The sequence below is a fragment of the Octopus bimaculoides genome, chromosome Z, assembly GCF_046866305.1.
Source record: "Octopus bimaculoides isolate indiv1 chromosome Z, ASM4686630v1, whole genome shotgun sequence".
Classification (NCBI taxonomy): Eukaryota; Metazoa; Mollusca; class Cephalopoda; order Octopoda; family Octopodidae; genus Octopus; species Octopus bimaculoides.
The window spans coordinates 39,673,353-39,694,693 of NC_142944.1; the positions used below are offsets into that span (position 1 = coordinate 39,673,353).

Genomic DNA, 21,341 nt, shown 5'->3' on the forward strand with positions numbered 1-21,341 from the left:
ATAGATAGTTGGTGTATTGCACTTATAAGGTCCTTTTTATATTGTCAAATAAGGTGAAGTAAAGTCATTTTCATGAACAATCTCAGCTACAACATCATCTTCATTGATGTCACTGTGATCACCAGCCTCGACATTAGCAATTCAACACCCACTTTCAATGACGACCTGGGTTAGACAGAATTACAATACATCAAGTCCCCAATTGTCTCAGCCTTGCATGTTCTCATGTATGTAAACTCAGAGCAGAGACAATCAGAACAAATCCTGAGAAACATTCTCGCCAACACTGTTATGACTATCAATTTGTTGCTTTCACCTCACCATTTCTGCACCTATTTGCCCTCTGCTACAAGAAAATTCTGATAAGAGTTCATGGTATATTTTTTTTACACTTTTTTTCTCGCCCCTCCTTAATTCTTCTATCCCTCTGCCTCTACCTCTCTCTCTTCTCACCCCACATGACCGGTGTTCAGCCAAGCCTGACCTTTCTTTCTTGGTTCGACTACCAAGAAATCTATTATTTCATGCATTCAGACCTCCCACTGGTTTCAAAGGTCCTTAAATGTCTCATGGGCTCTACTATTCCACCTCTTATTAAACATTTAAAAAAATATTTAAATAAAATAACAAAACTGGTGTAACTAGACATTTTATGGACTACTTCCTTCTGACGATGGGCCCTTGCACCAGAAATATTAAGTTTTTTATACAACTTTCTGCATTGTTAGAAGCTTTCTGTATTTTCTACTTCTATGTTTCAAGCAAACTACAATGCTTTTATATTTAAATACCTCGCAGTATTTTAATCACACTCCTTTATGTTTTGAGTCCAAAATTCTACCAAGGTTATTTTTTATTTTTATCCTTCTGGGATCACTAAAATAATATACCATAAATTCTCTCAAATTCTGTAATTTAACTGATTTGCTCTAAGGTTTTGTATTTTTTTTTTTTTTAATTGAAACATAACTTACCCCAGATTCGGACAGTACCATCTTCAGCAGCAGACACACATTCTTGCCGAGTGTTACACAGTGTCACACAATGTATATAATCTTTGTGTCCTGACAATGTTGACTGCAATGATAAAATTTAGTTTCTAAAAAATTTCCTAAAATACTTACAAATTTTAATTTTTTTTTTTTTAAACTTTTCAGATGTTAGAAGTGGTTAAATAGTTCTTGTTCTTGTTGCTACTGCTATTGTTGCTGTTGTTGTTAATAACAGTAAGTCCAATAGCAACTGCATGCAAATATAAGAAAATTCAAAGTAAAATTGGTAAATCAAAAACCAAAAGATTTTTGGATAATTTTTTTATTGTTTTTATTTTAAATGTTCTATATAATATTTGATCAGTGTTAAGCTAGCATCTACTTTCTGAGATTTTTTTTTCAAATATGTATATTTCTCTAACATCACAATATTGTGGTACTGACTTTAGAGAAAACATCATGTATAGTGGCCAACTGCTATTGATGACATGCAAATTTGCAGAAATCCCAGAATCTAGCAATCCTACTGCTAGACACTTCTTGCCAGCAACTGATACCTCTCTGCTTTTTACTACTATACATTTTACAAGAGATATTTTCACAAGACAGTTGTGTGGCTTTCTTACACTATATCCAGAATGTTAACAAGAGTATAACAAAAAGAGATAGTGCTGTGTGCAACAAACTATAATACCCTAAAAGTCAGGCGACAATTAAGATACAACAGCTTTAAAAACAAAAAGAGGGAGAGGTGCTGTTCATTGCACACAGCACTCTTTCATTATACTCTTGTTAGCACTGGGTTTTTTTTTTTGAAAATCTAATATCTTTTCCATTAGGTATTACTTCCAGATATTCAGTCCATTTTCATTTTCTGAAGCTAATTCTACGGGGTGCAATATCTCTCGGTGCTGGCACTTCAAACATATCATAGAAAACTTCCATTGGTTTTACCCTTTGTTCTTCTGTATATCTCATCTTTAACTGGCTAAGATGTCTTTTATGTTCCAAATGTTGTCCTTCAATTAAAATAATATACCATAAATTCTCTCAAATTCTGGTATTTAACTGATTTGCTTTAAGGTTTTGTTGTTGTTATTTTTTGATTACACAGCCACCCTCCCAACCTTCGTTACCATTTTTATAATTTTTAAAATGAACTTTGAAATGTTTTGTATTATTTCTTGCATTTCCTTCAACTGTATTTTTTGTCTCCTTTATACGTATTTTTTCTTGGCAATAATTTATCAAAGATCGATTATATTTTATGCGTGAACATTAACTCTGCTGGTGACTTTCCTGAATTAGTATTTGGATTTGGCATTATTCTACATAATCTCAAAAATTTTGCTAGTGCTTCGTCATTATCTAGCTCAGTCCTAGCTTTCCTTAGAGCTCTTTTGAATGTGTCGGCAAATCTTTCCGCCTGTTCATTTGACCTCAGGTGGTAGGACTGTGCTTTATAACATGTACTTTGCTGAAATTTCTTAACTCATATGCCATGAATTATGTTCCATTATAAGAAACTAATGTGTCTGGAACACCATATCAAGCAAATAACTCGAGTAAGTACTTTATTGTTGTCTTTGCTGTGGATTTATTACATCTGCATATCTCTGGCCACTTTTTATAGCTATCCATAGCAATTAGATAGTATGTGCCATTCACTGGTCCAGCATAGTCGATATGTATCCTGGACCATGGGCTCTCAGTCTTTGGCTATGGTTTAGTTTGTGCGAGAGTACTTGTGGAAACATTTAAAAAAAATTTCTCTTTAACTCTTCAGACAAATTACTTTTAGAAGGATAATCATTTATGTTTTTACAACAGAAATTTATGGGGGAGGTCTCCTAAATCGAATAATTCTAACCAATTGGTACCCAACAGATCAGTTGCATTTTTAACGACAAAGACTTTTGCCCTGCATGTTTTCCCTCGAAATGTAACATTAGTCCACACTTCGCTTATGAAATGTAATTTGTCGCCCGTTACGCTACGAGCAGATTTCATTGTTTTACTCCATATAGGTTTCCCTATTTTCTTCCATATGTCCATATTTATTATTTAAATATCACTTCCAGTATCCAATTGAAGTTTAATACATATTCCATTTATTTTTACATGTATGAATTTTCTTATTTGGGAGTTGATTTTTGTTTCTGCCAGGAACACTCTAAGATTTTTAATGTTTGACCTTTGTAATTTTGTTCTGTAGTGTGAACTCTTGTGACCAATTCTTTTGCAACTGTAACTTTTTGATTTTTAAATGGACAGTCTTTTCTGAAATGTATGCCCCCTATCCTCCATAACATAGATTATGATATGGCGTTCTTTTTTGGTTGTACTTTTCTGGTCGGCATATCTGTATGATGCAAAAGTTATATCCTCCTCAGGGTTATAACTGAATTCATTAATCGAGTTTGAAACGTCATCTGGCGAAAATAAACCTCATTTTTGGACTTCTTTGAATATATCTCCAATAATTGTTGTTGCTGTAATAGTTGTTTCTGCAACTCCTGTTGCTGCTCTTGTTGCTTTAGCAACTGTATTATGGAAACTAATAGGTCTTCCATTGTTTAACAAGTTGTATCACAAACTAATTGTTATATAATCAACGCAAGCTTCGAAAACCTTGTCGCTACATGTTGTAATGTAATTTGTTATGTACAATAAATAAGATAACCAGACAACAGTAACAACAATGTAACGAATTAAAAAATCTCTTTACGAACCAACAATCACTATTCCTTGTGAACTACTTCCGACTTCACTGCAAACTCACACAAACTTCACTCGACTCCAAACTCTGAACCTTGAATTCACTTGGACTGTTGCTATTTATACTTTACTTGGACTAGTCTATCTTTCACAAGGGGGCAGCAAAACTCTTATCACAACAGTAATTGACTTATACCCACCTCCAAAACTGCTAGCCTTGTGTCAAAATTTGGAACTAATATTAACAAAAACAATATTAGTAATAACAATAATAATTATAATTTGATAAAATTTACCTTTAATGAACCAGTTTCCAGATCATAAATGTAGATAAGATTGTCACCACATCCTGCATAAAGGTTTTTCTCTCCATTCTGATGTTGAAAGAAGCAAAAGTACTTTTAGGTTGAAATCATCAACAATATTTATTATAGAGGAAACATACATGCACACACACATCTATATCAAACCAATGAAGGAGCCTCTACATAATTGTTTAACCCATTAGAAGCAGTATCCAAATTCCTCAGAAATCATTGCTCAAGTTCTTAAAAAGAAGGAAGGACACATTCAGTAATGTAGCCATGGATATATTATCTGTAAATCAGTTGTGATGGTCATGGCTGGAATGCTTTGATCTGTTCTACTTGAACAGAGGTAAAAAACAATATATTATTTTGGATGTATGTTGAACATTAAAAATCGAAACTATTGACGTTTTAAATCAGTGGTTGCCAAACCTTTTTCAGGCTGCTGTCCCCTTGGCACCCTGGCCACATTCCTAGTGCCCCACCCACTCACCACCACCACAACCACTGACCATTTTTTTGCAGCAAATGCACAATAACTTAACCTAATTAACCCATTATTTGGGGTTTCTTTTTACATCCATTGTCCCCTTTTGACAACCCCATTATCACCCCACTTTTCTTCAATGCCCAGCTGGATCATTCCACTGCCCCCTTTGGGAATCACTGTTTTAAACAATGAAAATGACCATTCTATCACTTTGGATACCCTATTAACAACATTGTCTATTTCTAAATGGCAGAGTGTAATTTGAGGGAGATTTAGTTGCTATTTTCAACAGGTTGCACTAAAGTTGTTCTAAATCAGTTAAACTGATATATACTGTTGTGTTGAGTGGAGGAAATTCCTGAATGGGAAGATCTGCAAACAGATCTCTGACTTATTTTGGAGAATTTGTTGCAATTGCTTCCTCCAGAGTCATATCCCAATGATGATCATATCTGTCGCAAAAAGTCACATAAAAAAATCGCTGAAAACCATCACAGTAATGAAAGATTGGGAATCCAAAATTTCAGGATTGTGAGTCCAGATTTAACCTGGACTGTTTTTAATTTACTCATGGAGTCAGCTTGATTCCAAAATGGTATGATATGTTGGGCTACGGCCTCTAGGAGTAAAGTTGAAACAGTGACACACTGACATTCACATTTATTATTTCAGATTATTATATTATATTAAGGCAGTGAACTGGCAAAATCATTAGTACGCCAGGCTAAATGCTTAGCAGTATTTCAGCCACCGTTAGGTTTTGAGTTTGAATTCCATTGAGGTCAACTTTCCCTCTCGTCTTTTTGGAGTCGATAAAATTAGTACCAGTTACATACTGGGGTCAATGTAATCAACTTAATCGCTTCCCCAAAAATTTGATGCTTTGTGCTTCCAGTTTGATTTCCACTCATTTACTTATTTATTTTTAAAAAATTTTCATTGCTTCTCGCAACCTCTTCAATAGTTGTTGACTGTCCATTATCAGAGCTGCGTTTTATGTTTGTTTGTGTCTTTGTGTGACCATGTACATGCATCTGTTATGTATAGATATCTGTCTCCATATGTGTCCTCTGTGTGTGTGTGTGTGTGTGTGTGTGTGCATATATGATCAAGTGTTTTAGTCTTCTTTTATGTATGTGTGTGTGTGCTTGCCTGTCTGTATTACCCATTTACCTATCTATCTACTTATTTACATAAATAAGTAGATAGATAGGTAAATGGGTAATAGACAGGCAAGCACACACACACACACATACATAAAAGAAGACTAAAACACATGATCATATACGCACACACACACACACAAGGACACATATGGAGACACACATTTATACATAACAGACACACATAGTCATAAACCCATACACATAAACACACTCAAACATGCACATACAAGATAGAGGTACACGCACACACAAACACATGAACATGCATACATACACACACACATGCATACATACATATGCACACACACATACATACATACACCCACATGCATACATACATACATATGTGCATACACATGCATACTAACACACATGCATGCACACAAACAAACAGACAAAAAGAACACAGCTCTCATAACGGACAGAGTTAACGACTACTGAAGATATTGCAAGAAGCAATGAAAAATCTTTTAGAAAAAATAAGTAAATGAGTTGAAATCGAACTGATGAGTGTGTTAATTAAATGAGGCATTAAAGCAGAGTGACTCTCTCCAGACACAATAAAATATGCTTCCGTACACAAATTTACATAAAGAATTATGCAAAACCAAAAACAAAAATGAAATATACATATACCGTAAATCCTCGAGTATAGTCCACCTTGGAGTATAATATGCAGGGGATTTTTAGGGGACTGTACTTCTGAAAAACCTAAACCGTGTGTATAATACGCACCCCTTCTCTAACTTGAGTCAAGGTCTATATAACGTCTTTGGTTTGTAAACATATATACGGTAACGTCTTTTATTATTATTGTATATATAACATAATGCAAACGTGTAGCTTTTTTGTGCGCTTTGTTTGCAGAAAATAAAGAAATAACAGTAATAACGTCAGTGAAAAATAAATATTAAGTAAATTGCCTTTACATATTTATCACTATCAGTTACAAGCCCAACATCACAAAATGCGTCTGAATAAACATTGCCAGACAGCAAATAGAGACTCGGACATTGCTTAGAAAATATTTTTCATTTTTAGTACGCACTAGGGATTTTGACCTTTAAATTTTGAGGGAAAAATGCGGATTATGCTCAAGGATTTACAGTATATATATATATATATATATATATATATATATATATATATATATATACACACACACACACACATATATAAATATATATATATTGTTGTGTCTGGGCAGAGTCATACTGCCTTAATATCTGACACACTCACTGGTTCAATTTCCACTCATTATTTATTTTTGGAATACACGAAAAATAAATAATAAATGAGTGGAAATTGAACCAGTGAGTGTGTTACATATGAAGGCAGTATGACTCTCCCCAGACAACAAAATTTGTTTCAACACATGAATTCACATAAAGGATCTTGCAAACCAGATACAAAAAAAAGTATATATATATATATATATATATATATATATATATATATCATCATCGTTTAACGTTCGCTTTCCATGCTAGCATGGGTTGGACGATTTGACTGAGGACTGGTGCAACCGGATGGCTACACCAGGCTCCAATCTAATTTGGCAGAGTTTCTACAGCTGGATGCCCTTCCTAACGCCAAACACTCAGAGAGTGTAGTGGGTGCTTTTACGTGTCACCCGCACGAAAACGGCCACGCTCGAAATGGTGTCTTTTATGTGCCACCCGCACAAGAGCCAGTCCAGGGGCACTGGCAACGATCTCGCTCGAAAACCCTACAAGGTCAGTCAGGCGGTACTGGCAACGGTCACGCTCAGGATGGTACATCTTATGTGCCACCCGCACAAGAGCCAGTCCAGGGGCACTGGCAACGATCTCACTTGGCTTGCCGGGTCTTCTCACGCACAGCCCATTTCCAAAGGTCTCGGTCCGTAGTCATCGCCTCGGTGAGGCCCAATGTTCGAAGGTCTTGCCTCACCACCTCAGCCCAGGTCTTCCTGGGCCTACCTCTTCCACGGGTTCCCTCAACTGTTAGGGAGTGGCACTTTTTCACGCAGCTATCCTCATTCATTCTCACCACATGTCCAAACCAGCACAATCGTCTCTCTTGCACACCACTACTGACGCTTCTTATGTTCAGCTTTTCTCTCAAGATACTTACACTCTGATGGGTATGCACATTTACATTACACATCTAGCGGAGCATACTGGCTTCATTCCTTGCGAGCTTATGCATGTCCTCAGCAGTCACAGCCCATGTTTCATTGCCATGTATCATGACTGTTCGTACACATGCGTCATATATATATATATATATATATATATATATATATAAGCCACCGACCAGATTTGTGGGTGGTGTAAGGTCCCCTCCCAACCCAGAGTAACGTGGTGGTGGAACAAGGAGGTAGACAGGGCTATTAGACAAAAGAAACAGGCTTGGAAGGACTGGAAGAACGGTGGTAGCAGGGAATTGTACCAATGTGCCAGAAGGGAGGCTAGGCGACAGGTTTATTTAGCCAGAGGGGAAGCAGATAAAGAAAGATTTGCCAATGTTCTGCGCCGTGAGGACCAAAGACTCGAGGTATTTCGTGTTGCAAGACAGTGTAGGAGAGAGAATAGTGATGTTGTAGGAGAAAAATGTGTTCGCATGGATGATGGTACGCTTGCATTAAATGAGGATGCAAAGAAAGAGGTCTGGAGATGCCACTACGATAGATTGCTTAATAAAGAGAATGAATGGGAGAAAGAGAGCCTGCCTTATGTCGACCCAATAGAGGGACCAGCTATCCGAGTTGATAGTACCAGGGTAGATAAAGCAATTAAGAGTATGAAGACCGGGAAAGCCCCCGGCCCATCAGGAATCACTGCAGAGATGCTCAAAATATCTGGCAGTGTTGGCTATAGCCTAGTCACCCGTATTACGAACCAGGTGATACACGAAGGAGTCATACCCTATGACTGGTGTAGCAGCATCATAGTCAACTGCTACAAAGGTAAAGGGGACGCTTTAGATACAAATAATTACAGAGGCATCAAGCTGTTAGATCAGGTTATGAAAGTTACAGAGAGGGTCATAGCCCAACTAATTAGGGAGCGAATCAATTTAGATGAGATGCAGTTTGGGTTCGTGCCAGGTAAAAGCACTACTGATGCCTTATTCCTAGTGAGACAGTTGCAGGAGAAATACCTAGCTAAGGATAAACCTCTGTACCTGGCTTTCGTTGACATGGAGAAAGCCTTTGACAGGGTCCCCCGATCCCTTATCTGGTGGTCAATGAGGAAACTTGGGATAGAAGAATGGTTAGTGAGAGCTGTGCGAGCCATGTACAGAGATGCTGCCAGTAAGGTGAGGGTTGGAAATGAGTACAGCAATGAATTCCGGGTAGAGGTAGGGGTCCACCAAGGTTCCGTCCTCAGCCCCCTATTATTTACCATAGTCCTCCAGGCAATCACAGAGGAGTTCAAGACAGGTTGCCCCTGGGAGCTCCTCTATGCTGATGACCTTGCCCTAATTGCGGAGTCACTATCAGAACTAGAGGAGAAGTTTCAGGTGTGGAAGCAAGGTCTAGAATTGAAGGGCCTTAGAGTCAACCTAGCTAAAACCAAAATCCTAATAAGTAGGAAGGTAGATAAAACACAAACCCCTTCAGGTAGATGGCCCTGCTCAGTATGTAGAAAAGGAGTAGGTAGTAACTCTATAAGATGTACCCAGTGCAAGCTATGGACACATAAGAGGTGCAGCAACATCAAAGGCAGGTTAACTAGCAAGCTAGTTTTTGTTTGTGGCAGATGTTCAGGTGCAATAAAGACTGCAAACAAACAGGAAACAACTTCTATCTCATTCCAGGGTGAAAAACTAGAGGTAGTCGATAGCTTCCGCTATCTGGGCGACCAAGTTAGTAGTGGGGGTGGGTGCGCTGAAAGTGTAGCTGCTAGAATAAGAATAGCCTGGGCAAAGTTTAGAGAGCTCTTACCCCTGCTGGTGACAAAGGGACTCTCACTCAGAGTAAAAGGCAGACTGTATGACGCATGCGTACGAACAACCATGCTACATGGCAGTGAAACATGGGCTGTAACTGCTGAGGACATACGTAAGCTCGCAAGGAATGAAGCCAGTATGCTCCGTTGGATGTGTAATGTCAATGTGAATACCCGTCAGAGTGTAAGTATCTTGAGAGAAAAGCTGAACATTAGAAGCATCAGTTGTGGCGTGCAAGAGAGACGATTGCGCTGGTATGGACATGTGGTGAGAATGGAGAAGGATAGCTGCGTGAAAAAGTGCCACACCCTAACAGTTGAGGGAACCCGTGGAAGAGGTAGGCCCAGGAAGACCTGGGCTGAGGTGGTGAGGCAAGACCTTCGTACATTGGGCCTCACCGAGGCGATGACTACGGACCGAGACCTTTGGAAATGGGCTGTGCGTGAGAAGACCCGGCAAGCCAAGTAAGATCGTTGCCAGTGCCCCTGGACTGGTTCTTGTGCGGGTGGCACATGAGATGCACCATTTTGAGCGTGGCCGTTGCCAGTACCGCCTGACTGGCTCCTGTAGGATTTTCGAGCGAGATCGTTGCCAGTGCCCCTGAACTGGCTTGTGCGGGTGGCACATAAAATACACCATTTCGAGCGTGGCCGTTTTCGTGCGGGTGACACGTAAAAGCACCCACTACACTCTCTGAGTGGTTGGCGTTAGGAAGGGCATCCAGCTGTAGAAACTCTGCCAAATCGGACTGGAGCCTGGTGTTGCCATCCGGTTTCACCAGTCCTCAGTCAAATCGTCCAACCCATGCTAGCATGGAAAGCGGACGTTAAACGATGATGATGATGATGATGATATATATATATATATATATGATGATGATGATGATGATATATATATACCTACATGCATAGACACATACACCACTCACACACACACACTCATCTTCTTTACCAGTGTCATCATCATCATCATCATCATCATTTAACAACTGTCTTCCATGCTGGCATGGGTTGGCTGGTTTAACAGAAGCCATGGTTGATAATGATGTTCATAGTGTTTCAAAAAAACACCTTCACAAAAGCAAAATGATAAAAACTCAAGACTTAAAAAATATAAAGTGAAAATTTCTACAACATGAACTTACCTTGTTATCAGTAACCATGGAATTAATCTCAGAAACAGAAAAGCTGCAAACAGAAAGCAAAACAATAAATTACTACTATTACTACTACTACTATATTGTTGTTGTTGTTGTTGAAGATGTTGCACAGTATTCACACTAGCATAGCTAGAGTGTGTGCCACCTGGGGGCGGCCCTTCCGTTTGCCGCCCTCCCAGGCCCCACAAAAAACACATATTGCCTACAGCTGACCCAAAAGTGCCACCCATTTAAAAGTGCCATTCAGGGATTTGTACTTTCTATCAAGTCACAACAAGGACCTCAGACAGACAGCAATTTATCCATACTTCCGGTATAGTAGCCAGTGAAGGTTTTGAGCTACCTGGTCGTGTCTACACTTGTACTCTTTCTGCACAAGACTTCCACAAGCGCTAATGATGTGAGCCATGCTTTCAACTTTCTTCCTACAGATTCTGCAAATTTGTTGCACTCTTGTGTTGTATATATCCCTTTTCACTGAGTTGGCATTCAATGCCCAGGACTGGGCAGTGATGATTAGGTTTTCAGTCCTTTTTTTTGAGGTCACCATTGCTGCTTTCTGGTCTTTTAAGTTGTAAATTTCATGGTGGAACTGACCATGTAATTCCATGTGGAGTAGAGTTTCTTCTCTCTCTTTGGTTATTTATGATTGGAATTCATCAGCACACTCAAGTCCATTGTTGGTAAATTCTTCTGCATTAGCAGCATACTGTAGCAGGTCTTATTCGCTGTTTACCAAATACTCTATGGTATTTCTTCTTTCACTGTTGATGCATTTCCATACACTAACCAAGCCACATCCACCTTTATCCCTCTTCATATACAGCCTGTGTATGTACCCCTTATGGTAGAGGGCACCATGCACTGTCATCGCCTTTCAAATAGTGCAATCAAGTTGGTAAATCTATGCTTGTGTCCATTTCAGAATGGGTGCACTACAGCAGACTACAGCAATAGCCTATGTTAATGACAGTCACAAGGCTCTTTACATTGAGTTTTGACTTCAAGAGAAGTTTGAGGCGATTCAAATATGTAATGGTGACATTGTCTTCCATAACAATGTCTATGCAACGTCTTTCAATATCTATGCAAGATATTGTCCAGCTTCAGAATCCTATGGTACTTGTATCCATCATCATCTGGCTCTCTTATTTGCTCTATGTTTGGAAGTTTTATGCCCCTGCAATCTGCTCTTTTTCCCCGTTTCAAATTGAACACCACACACTTAGGGATCCAAAATTCCATCCCTATATCCTTGCTACACGTCTATACAGTCTCAACCAGCCTCTCCATGTCACTCTCTGTTTTTGTGGACAGTTTTAAATCATCCATGATGTTGAGATGTGGTCTGTTTTTCTTCAGCTCATAATATATGTTGACTTTGCATAGAAAAGAGGACCAAGGCTATAACAAATAACAAAGGTGAACAAAAACCTCCCTGGAAGATACCTCTTTTGGTCGTTACTTTGGCTAAGTGCTGATTGTTACAGAAAAGACATGTTTTCCAACTAGGTATGCTGTTCTTGATTAGTGCACACACATTCTCAGCATGACACATGTTGAGTATTTCCAGCATTCACAAATGTGACATGTCATAAGCCTTTTAAAAATCTATCTAAACCATGCATAAGTTTTTTCTTGTACACTTTGCAGTTCTGTTATTATTATCACTAGGTCTTTACCCATCACTACACTGCCATTAAAAACATTTGTTATTCATGTGTATACAGTGAAAGTCTCATTAGTTACTATGGTGTTATGGTGACAACTATGTACCTATCTATCTATCTTTCACTCACACACACACACACACTTTCTCTCTCTCTCTCTCTCGCAGCAACAGCAAAAACAACCTGATTTTTCTCTTGAAACAAATTTTAATTCTGTCTTTCATGTTCAAAGGTCGTGCTAATGCTAAAACCATTAAAAATATTTAATTACGACCAAAATAAAACAAGCCAAAGGTGATATATCTTTGCCGCTTTACCTTTTTGTGGGTATAATCAAAGCCCAGGCCAATTTATTTGTCTGAAAAATAAAAGATAATAAAAAATAAATACAATGAGTTTATCTTTTTTTTTTAACTTAATAATAAAGATAACTGAGCATTAGGATCTATGACAGACATTTGTAAAGCAAGGAGCAGGGAGTGGGAGGATGACTGGCACCCATGCCAACCTTCCTTCATTGGACACTAAACTCAGCTTGCGAAGACTTCTTGGGGCAAGTGAGATTGAAACTGAACCAAATTTGATGACTGGCACCATCATCCATTTGATGACAGCAACATCCAAGCGGCACCAGTGCCAGAATAGCGGTCTCACTCCTGTGCCGGTGGCACGTAAAAAGCACCCACTACACTTCTGGAGTGGTTGGCGTTAGGAAGGGCATCCAGCTGTAGAAACTCTGCCAGATCAGATTGGAGCCTGGTGTAGCCATCTGGTTCACCAGTCCCCAGTCAAATTGTCCAACCCATGCTAGCATGGAAAGCAGACGTTAAATGATGATGATGATGATGATGATGATGATGATAGGTATTCATTTCAGCAACACTTTTATCAGCAAATCATAATCACTTTACAGTATTTCTCTAGCTTTACCAGTTCATTATCCAATTTTCTCTAGTGATACATAATAGCTTTATATTGATGTAGTCTTGTATGCAACAGTATTACATAACATTGACAACTTTCTATTAAAATAGTCTTGCATACAAAATCAAAGAAGGCACATTCAACACCTATAATAGTGGTGGTGGTTTTGGTAGTAGTAGTAGTAGTGGTAGTAGTAGTAGTAGTAGTAGTAGTAGTAGTAGTAGTAGTAGTAGTAGTAGTAGAAGCAGCAGGAGAGGCAGCAACAGGAAATTAAAAAAATTGAAGTCTTAAAAACTAAAAGGAAGTTCATGTCAAGAATAATAATTTCATTTTGTGATCAATGTTAATTTTGACACAAGCTTAAAAGAATGGATGAACTAACTCTATCCTTGTTGCTATAGTAATTCACTAAGTTTTGTGAACTTTAATAGAACAAAAGTGAAAATACAAAAAAACAAAAAATTTCTTTCAAGGGAATTTAAATCAACTTACTCGTTTGATAATATGACTCCAGAGCCATGCCTTTATGTAGCCACTGCACCCACTGAAAATATATTTTCACAATATTTAATAGACAATCATCAAATATTTTAAGACATTCTGTAAAATCTATTTCTATTCTCCTTTTATAATTATAAAATCAGATGGCCCGAACACATAAGCAATATGGAGCTATGGCAAAGAACGAATCAAGTTTCAATTAGGGAGCAAATATTTAAGAAAAAGTGGAAATCGATTGGTTGCACAATCAGAAAAGACACGGAAAATGCAGCGAAAAGTGCTTTACAGTGGAATCCGGATGGATATAGAAAGAGGGGTAGGCCTAAGAACTCGTGGCGTAGATCATCACAAAAGGAACTAGAGAAAGGGGGACATTCATGACAGAGTATAAATACAGAAACGAAAAATAATGCGACATGGAACTCAATTATAAGTGGCCTATACTCCGCGTTGTAGGGTTAAAGGCAAGAAAGAATTTTATAATTATGGTTGACAATGAATCAGAAATGAAAACTTCAGTTCGAAAAATTATGATTATAAGATCTTTTAAAATTTCATTACCATATTTCTTCTGAAATACGGTGGGTTTTAACCTTTTAGCATTCAGATTATTCTGTAAAATACAATGTTTGTTCATTCATGTTATTTTCACTTAATCACACATTATCTCAAAGCTTTAAGATTACAATTATGTGATTTCATATTTTTAGAAGAATAATTTAGGATAGATATAATCTGGCCAGTTGGAATATAAAACAGGTACAATATTCGGGCCAGATATGGCCAGTTTTATTGTTAAAGGGTTAATTTATTTTGAAGATAATCAAGAATGTGATATCAGTAGAAGTTTGTAAAATTAAGTAAAATAACCTTTTCGTTTTTGAAGGGCAGGTATAGCAGCATGATTAAGAAGTTAATTTTCCAATTATATAGTTTTGGGGTTCAGTCCCACTAAATGGTATCTTGAGCAAATGTCTTTTGCTATAACCCTGGGCTGACCAAAGCCTTGCAAGTGAATTTGGTAAAGCCTGTTACATATGTACGTGTGTGTGTGTGTGTGTGTGTGTGTGTGTGTGTCTCCTCCTGACATGCCATGATAGTTATAAACAAATATTGTCATACAAGCTGAGTCCCTCATTTCCAACCTTCTGGGGAAACAGGTCTGGCCATGGGGGAAATATAATTCTACTTAGAAACAGATAAAGGTTTAAAATGTGAAGGACATTCAGCCACAAAAATTCTGCAATTAAAATCTTATATTTACCATATTAATTCTCGACTAGTAGACGTCATGGAACATATTGGACCATCATCTGAGGCTGCAGAAAGAAAAATTCACAAGAATTAAATACATTTGTCATTATTTCACGAGGGTTTACGTAAATAACAATGGTGATGATGGTGATGATTGTGGCAATGGTGATTGTAGTGGTGATGAGAGACCACTCAAAGTTTCCCATTTTAGAAAAACAGAGAAGGGTTTTGTCATGTGCCAATAACTCCTTCTCACAGAGAAAAGAAAAACATCTGATATATTACTGAACTGTCCAAGAGTGGAATGGCAATAAAAATAAGCAAGAAACACACATAATTCCAGTATCATTTATTTGCCATTTTATATGACAAATAAATGGAATATAAAGAAGTACGTTTTTATAAACAATAAATAGTGTCATGTAAAAAGGCACCCAGTACACTCTGAAAAGTGGTTGACATTAGGAAAAGCATTCAGCTGTAGAAACCAAACCAAAACAGACTGTGGAACATAGTACTTCCCCTGGCCTTGCCAGTTCCAAGCTGTCTAATGCATGCCAGCATAGAAAACAAACATTAACCCTTTAGCATTTAAACCAGCCATATCCAGCCCAAATATTCTATCTGTTTTATGTTCAAACCAACCAGATCCAGCCTCTTACACCACTCCTGCAATGTCATTCTAGAAATAAATGATCACATCATCAAAATCCCAAAGCTACAAGATAATGGATGATCAATTCAAAACAACGTGAATGACTAAGCATTACATTTCACACAGCAATAAGAATGCTAAAGAAGGAGGAGGGTGATGACAACAACATCAAACAAAATCTTCTACAGCAAAAAACCTGTTCTGCTTTGGCTCCTTCTTTCATACCTTAATCCCTCATCTCCTAGCATAAAGCTCTTCCCTGGAGATTTGTAGTCCTGCAAGCTGCATGGTAACCTTACTAGTGCTGGTGTCACAGAAATTTTTTAAAGTGCATCCAGTATACACTGTAAAGTGGTTGGCATCCAGCTGTAGAAACCATGCCAAAGCAGACTGTACAGCACAATGCAGTCCTTGGACCCATCAGATCTTTTCAAACCATCCAACCCATCCCAGCATGGAACGTGAACATTTAAATGATGATAATAATGAAAATCTGTATTAAATCTGTCTGAACTCTCCTCTAGATGGTATGCCAGTCCATTGCAGGGTTAACCCCAATCTCCAAAAATATTACTGGTACTACCTTTCAGCAGAGTGGACTGAAGTAACATCAAAGCACTTTGCTCAAAAATGTAATATGCCACCAGTCCAAGAACTCACAACTTAACAATTGTAAGCCCAACAACCAAAATCATTACACAAGGCATCTTCACTCACATATGTTGAGGGGCTTAATGAATAATTAACATTTTATCTTAATTAGCCACCAGACAGAAATAAATTGCAACGAATAGAAAAGTAGTCATAGGTTATGAAAGTTACAGAAAGGGTCATAGCTCAACTAATTAAAAAGAGAGTTAACCTAGATGAGATGCATTTGGCCTTGTACCAGTAGAGGAGCATTACTGATGTTATCTTCTTGGTAAGGTAACTGCAGGAGAATCATTTAGCAAGGAATAAACCTCTGTACTTGACCTTTGTCAACAAGGAGAAAGCCTTTCACAGAGTCTCTCACTTCCTCATCTGATGGTCAATGTAGAAGCTAAGGGTAGATAAGTGTTGATAAGAGTTGTACAAGCCATGTACACTGAAGTGAAAGTTGGCAATGAGTATAACAGTGAATTTAGTATGCAAGAAGGCATTCACCAAGGATCAATTCTCATTCCCCCTTGTTTATCATAATCTTCCAGGCAATAACAGGAATTTAACACTGGTAGCCCTTAGGAGCTCCCCTATGTTGATGACTTTCTTATAAGCTGAATCTCCACTAGAATTAGAGAAGAAATTTCAAGTGTGGAAGCAAGTTCTCAATGAAAGGGCCCTAGAGTTAATTTAGCAAAGACCAAAGTACTAGTAAGTAGGAAAGCAGACAAATTACTAGTCCTTTCAGGGAGATAGCCCCACTTGATATGTAGAAAGGCGAAGGTAAAAAGTCCATATGGTGTAGCAACAGCAAACTATGGACACATAAGAGGTGCAGTGGAATCACAGGAAAGTTAACAGAGAAAGTAGTCTTTGTGTGTGGCAGATGTGCAAGAACAATAAACACTAAAAACGTACAAGAACTACATGCCTTCAAATGTCTGGGGGAATCCTTAGAAGTAGTAGATAGCTTCCGTTACCAAGGTGATCAAGTTAGCAGTAGAGGTGGATGTTCTGAAAGCATAGTTGCTGGAATAAGAACCTGTTGGACAAAGTCCAGAGAGTTATTTCTTTTGCTGGTAACAAAGGTCCTCTCTATCAGAGTGAAAGTCAGATTGTATGATGCCTGTATATGAACAGCTATGTTACATGACCACAAAACATAGGCTGTGACTGCAGAAGACATGTGAAGGCTTAAAAGAAATGAAGCCAGTATACTCTGCTGGATGTGCAATGTCACTGTGCATGTGTGACAAAGCATGAACAGTTTAAGAGAAAAATTGGGTATAAGAGGCATCAGATGTTGTGTACATGAGAGAAGACTGCAGTGGTTGGGCATATAATGCAAGTGGATGAGGGCAGATATATCAAGAAGTGCTGATCTCTAATTGTGGAGGGAACACGTGGAAGAGGTAAACCTAGGAACATGTGAGACAAAGAGGAGAGAAATTATCTTCAGATGTTAAGCTTCACAGAGGAGATGACAATGGACTAAGACATCAGCCAATTTGCTGTGCTTGAGAAGACACAAGCTAAGTAAAATTGTGGCCATATATATAGGCACATTCTTTATGGCCATGACATCTTCCCCCCCCCCCACACACAGAGTCTATCCCCTATCAAAACTCTTCCCAAGACCCTGCTTTCCCCCACCCATGATCACTACCCATCGCAGGTCCTGCACACTCTCCATGCCCTCACTTATCTACCATACCCCTCCCACCAGCAACTCCAATTTCTCTCACAATCACTTGCTACACCTCTTCCTCATCTCTAAACAATCTCCTCTATACCACTTGTATTCCCCCCACTGTACCTTGTAGGTGTCCCAATATATCTCCAACACAATCAATGTCTTTCTCTCCCTCTCTTTCTTTTCCTACTGGGGTAGCCAAGTATCTCTTCTATAGCAAGACACCTTTCTTTATCCCTTTATTATACTATAACCTTTCAACTGGCACAAAACTACTTCCCTCAATAACACCCTCTCTCCCATTGAGAGATCTTGTTATTCTTATTCTAGCACCTACACTCTCAGAGCATCCACCCCCGCTACTGACTTGGTCACCTAGGTAACGGAGGCTATCAACTACTTGTAGTTTTTCGCCCTGGAATGTGATGGAAATTGTTTTCTGCACAATTTCAGTGTTTATTGCCCCTGAGCATTTGCCACACACAAAAACTATCTTCCCAGTTAACTTTCCTTTGATATTGCTGCACCTCTTATGTGTCCATAGCTTACACCGAGTACATCTTATGGAGTTTCTACTTACGCCTTTTCTACAGATCGAGCAGGGATTTGTGGTTTGTCTGCCTTCCTACTTATTAAGATTTTGATTTTTGCTAGATTGACTCTAAGGCCCTTTGATTCTAATCCTTGCTTCCACACATGAAATTTCTCTAGTTCTGATAGTGACTCAGCTATTAGAGCAAGGTCGTCAGCATAGAAAAGCTCCCAGGGTCATCCTCTCTTGAATTCTTCTGTTATTGCCTGGAAGACTATGATGAATAAAAGGGGGCTGAGGACTGATCCTTAGTGGACCCCTACTTCTACCCGGAGTTCTTCACTGTACTCGTTGCCAACCCTCACCTTACTGACAGCATCCCTGAACATGTCTTGTACAGCTCTCACTAACCACTCATCTACCTCTAATTTTTGCATTGACCACCAGATAAGGGATCAGGGGACCCTGTCAAAGGCTTTCTCCATGTCAACGAAAGCCAGGTACAGAGGTTAGGTATTTCTCCTGCAGCTGCCTTACCAGAAATATAGCATCAGTGGTGCTTTTCCCTGGCACGAACCCAAACTGCATCTCATCTAAGCTGACTCGCTCCCTAATTAGTTGGGCTATGACCCTCTCCGTGACTTTCATTACCTGATCCAACAACTTGATACCTTTGTAATTATTTGTATCTACACCTTTACCTTTGTAGCAGTTAAGGTTCCTTAATATTAAATGACAAATACTAACAGGATCTGAAGATGTACAGTAACAACAAACAGGGATGCTGAACATGGAAGAATTAGGCAGACTAGGTAGAAATGTGATTAAGCATGATCTGACGTATATGAAATGTTAAGCAATAGTGGAGATGCAACACAAAAGAGCTGAAAGAATGGCTGAATTATTAATTGCAATAAATAGGCCGTGGTGACCTATTAACATTTTTTTTTTTTTTTTACATATTTCCATTGAATTAGTCTGACTTTCATGAGGTGCATCCAGAAAATGAAGAACCCAAGCAATAATGTATCTATTCAATCTTAACACATTCTGGCAAATTGAAACAGGAAGGCATTGTCTAAAGAGAGGAGATGTTTTCCGAGGACAATAAACAACAGCAATCATATACTCATGTTCAAACCTGACAGAATGTAATAAGAATGAATATGAATAGTTTGTTATACACCAATTTCATTTTAAATAATTTTGAAAATAATGAAAAATTTAGTAAAGTAACTTTGTTATTATTAAGCTGGTGTTAAAAAGAAATTTGGATGGGAGGTTTTAATTTAGATCACTTCAAACCTTTTATCAGCATATTTCTGTTGAAATACACTGCTGTTTTAATTAATTTTCAGAATAATGAAGAATTTAGTAAAATAACTGTCATTATTAAGCTGGAGTTTGGAACATTAACTAACATGAAATTTTGTTGGAAAGTTTAAATTTAGATCACTTGGGCCCCTTCGTTAACATATTTCTACTGAAATACACAGCTTTCCTTTTAATTAATTTTGAAAATTATGAAGAATTTAAACTTTGTCATTATTAACCCATAAGCTGCTGGGATTTTGCTGTATGTAACACGAACAGCTGAGCCTATTTTGGGTAAACGTCAACGTCGATCTATCACTCGAAAAAAATACTCAGTGTTTCTTAACACCTTCCGTGATTGGCTACACTGTTTCTGGGGTGAAAGGGTATCGTATGCATACATTGTATGTCATCAAAATTAGGTCAGATCATGCCCTACCTCCGTGGCCAAGCACGTGGCCTGTCGCACTGTTGCATTGGCCACTGAGGTGGCCTATCGCAGTTTATGGGTTAAGTTGGTGTTTCAAACATAAATTTAATATGAAATTTTTGAAGGAAGGTTTTAATTTAGATCACTTTAAAACAGGAAGTTTGTATCATAGAAACAGGAGAAGTCTTATGTGGGTTGGTATCAAAAGGGTTAAATGAGAAATTTTGTGCAAGAAAAAATGTTCACCAATGATTGTACTCAAAACTAATTTTTTTAAAAATTCTTTTAGTGAGAGAGAAAACATTTTTAAAATGGTCTTTAAAATGCTACTAATGTTGGCAGTACAATTTATTTTCAAAGATTCACCAATGATAAATAAGATCTTTCAGTTCAAGGAAGATACAAAAGATTTAACAACAGAAATATCTAAATGTCCTTTGTATTTCTTTTTTTATATTTGTCTTTTTATTGGTTTTTGTCTATTCTTTTGCATAAAATTTTGTTGTATACATTTTTGTCTGTCTTTCAGACCAGATTCACATGGTTCATCATCATTACCATTATTGTTAAATGTTCAGGCTCCATTATGATGAACCAGAGGACTACACGAAGCTCCAATGTCCACTTCAGTATGCTGAATGCCCTTCCTAATAGCAACTACTTTACAGAGTGTATACTGGTACTTCTTACATGGCACCAACACTAATGAGGTCACCAAGTAACTTGCAGGACAAGACCATTCAAGTAAACGGATGTGTCATATTGAGGGAGATGGCTTTAAGCCAAGTGTCAAAAGGAGTGCCAGAAACAGGTATCTTGAGAAAATACAAGACTAACCACAAGTGCAAAAAGAGGTGATCATAGTGGGGATGAGATGGCAGGGCATGCCCTCAAGTTACAGGAAAGTGAACATACATAGAACAGAGGATCAGGCAGGATGATTAAATAAATATCTTA

At 38.1% G+C, this 21,341-nt stretch overlaps 1 protein-coding gene across 2 annotated transcripts in view; it reads right to left on the reverse strand.

Moving 5' to 3' along the window:
* LOC106881676 (THO complex subunit 6 homolog) overlaps positions 1 to 21,341 on the reverse strand; it is a 49,314-nt gene that overhangs the window by 9,467 nt on the left and 18,506 nt on the right. For both annotated transcript variants that reach the window (XM_014932143.3, XM_014932142.3), the window contains exons 4-9: positions 15,129 to 15,183; positions 13,856 to 13,907; positions 12,757 to 12,797; positions 10,755 to 10,797; positions 4,007 to 4,084; positions 975 to 1,077 (exon numbers count right to left, since the gene is read on the reverse strand). In XM_014932143.3, the coding sequence (XP_014787629.1) occupies positions 975 to 1,077; positions 4,007 to 4,084; positions 10,755 to 10,797; positions 12,757 to 12,797; positions 13,856 to 13,907; positions 15,129 to 15,183 (372 nt within the window). The remainder of the gene's footprint in view (positions 1 to 974; positions 1,078 to 4,006; positions 4,085 to 10,754; positions 10,798 to 12,756; positions 12,798 to 13,855; positions 13,908 to 15,128; positions 15,184 to 21,341) is intronic.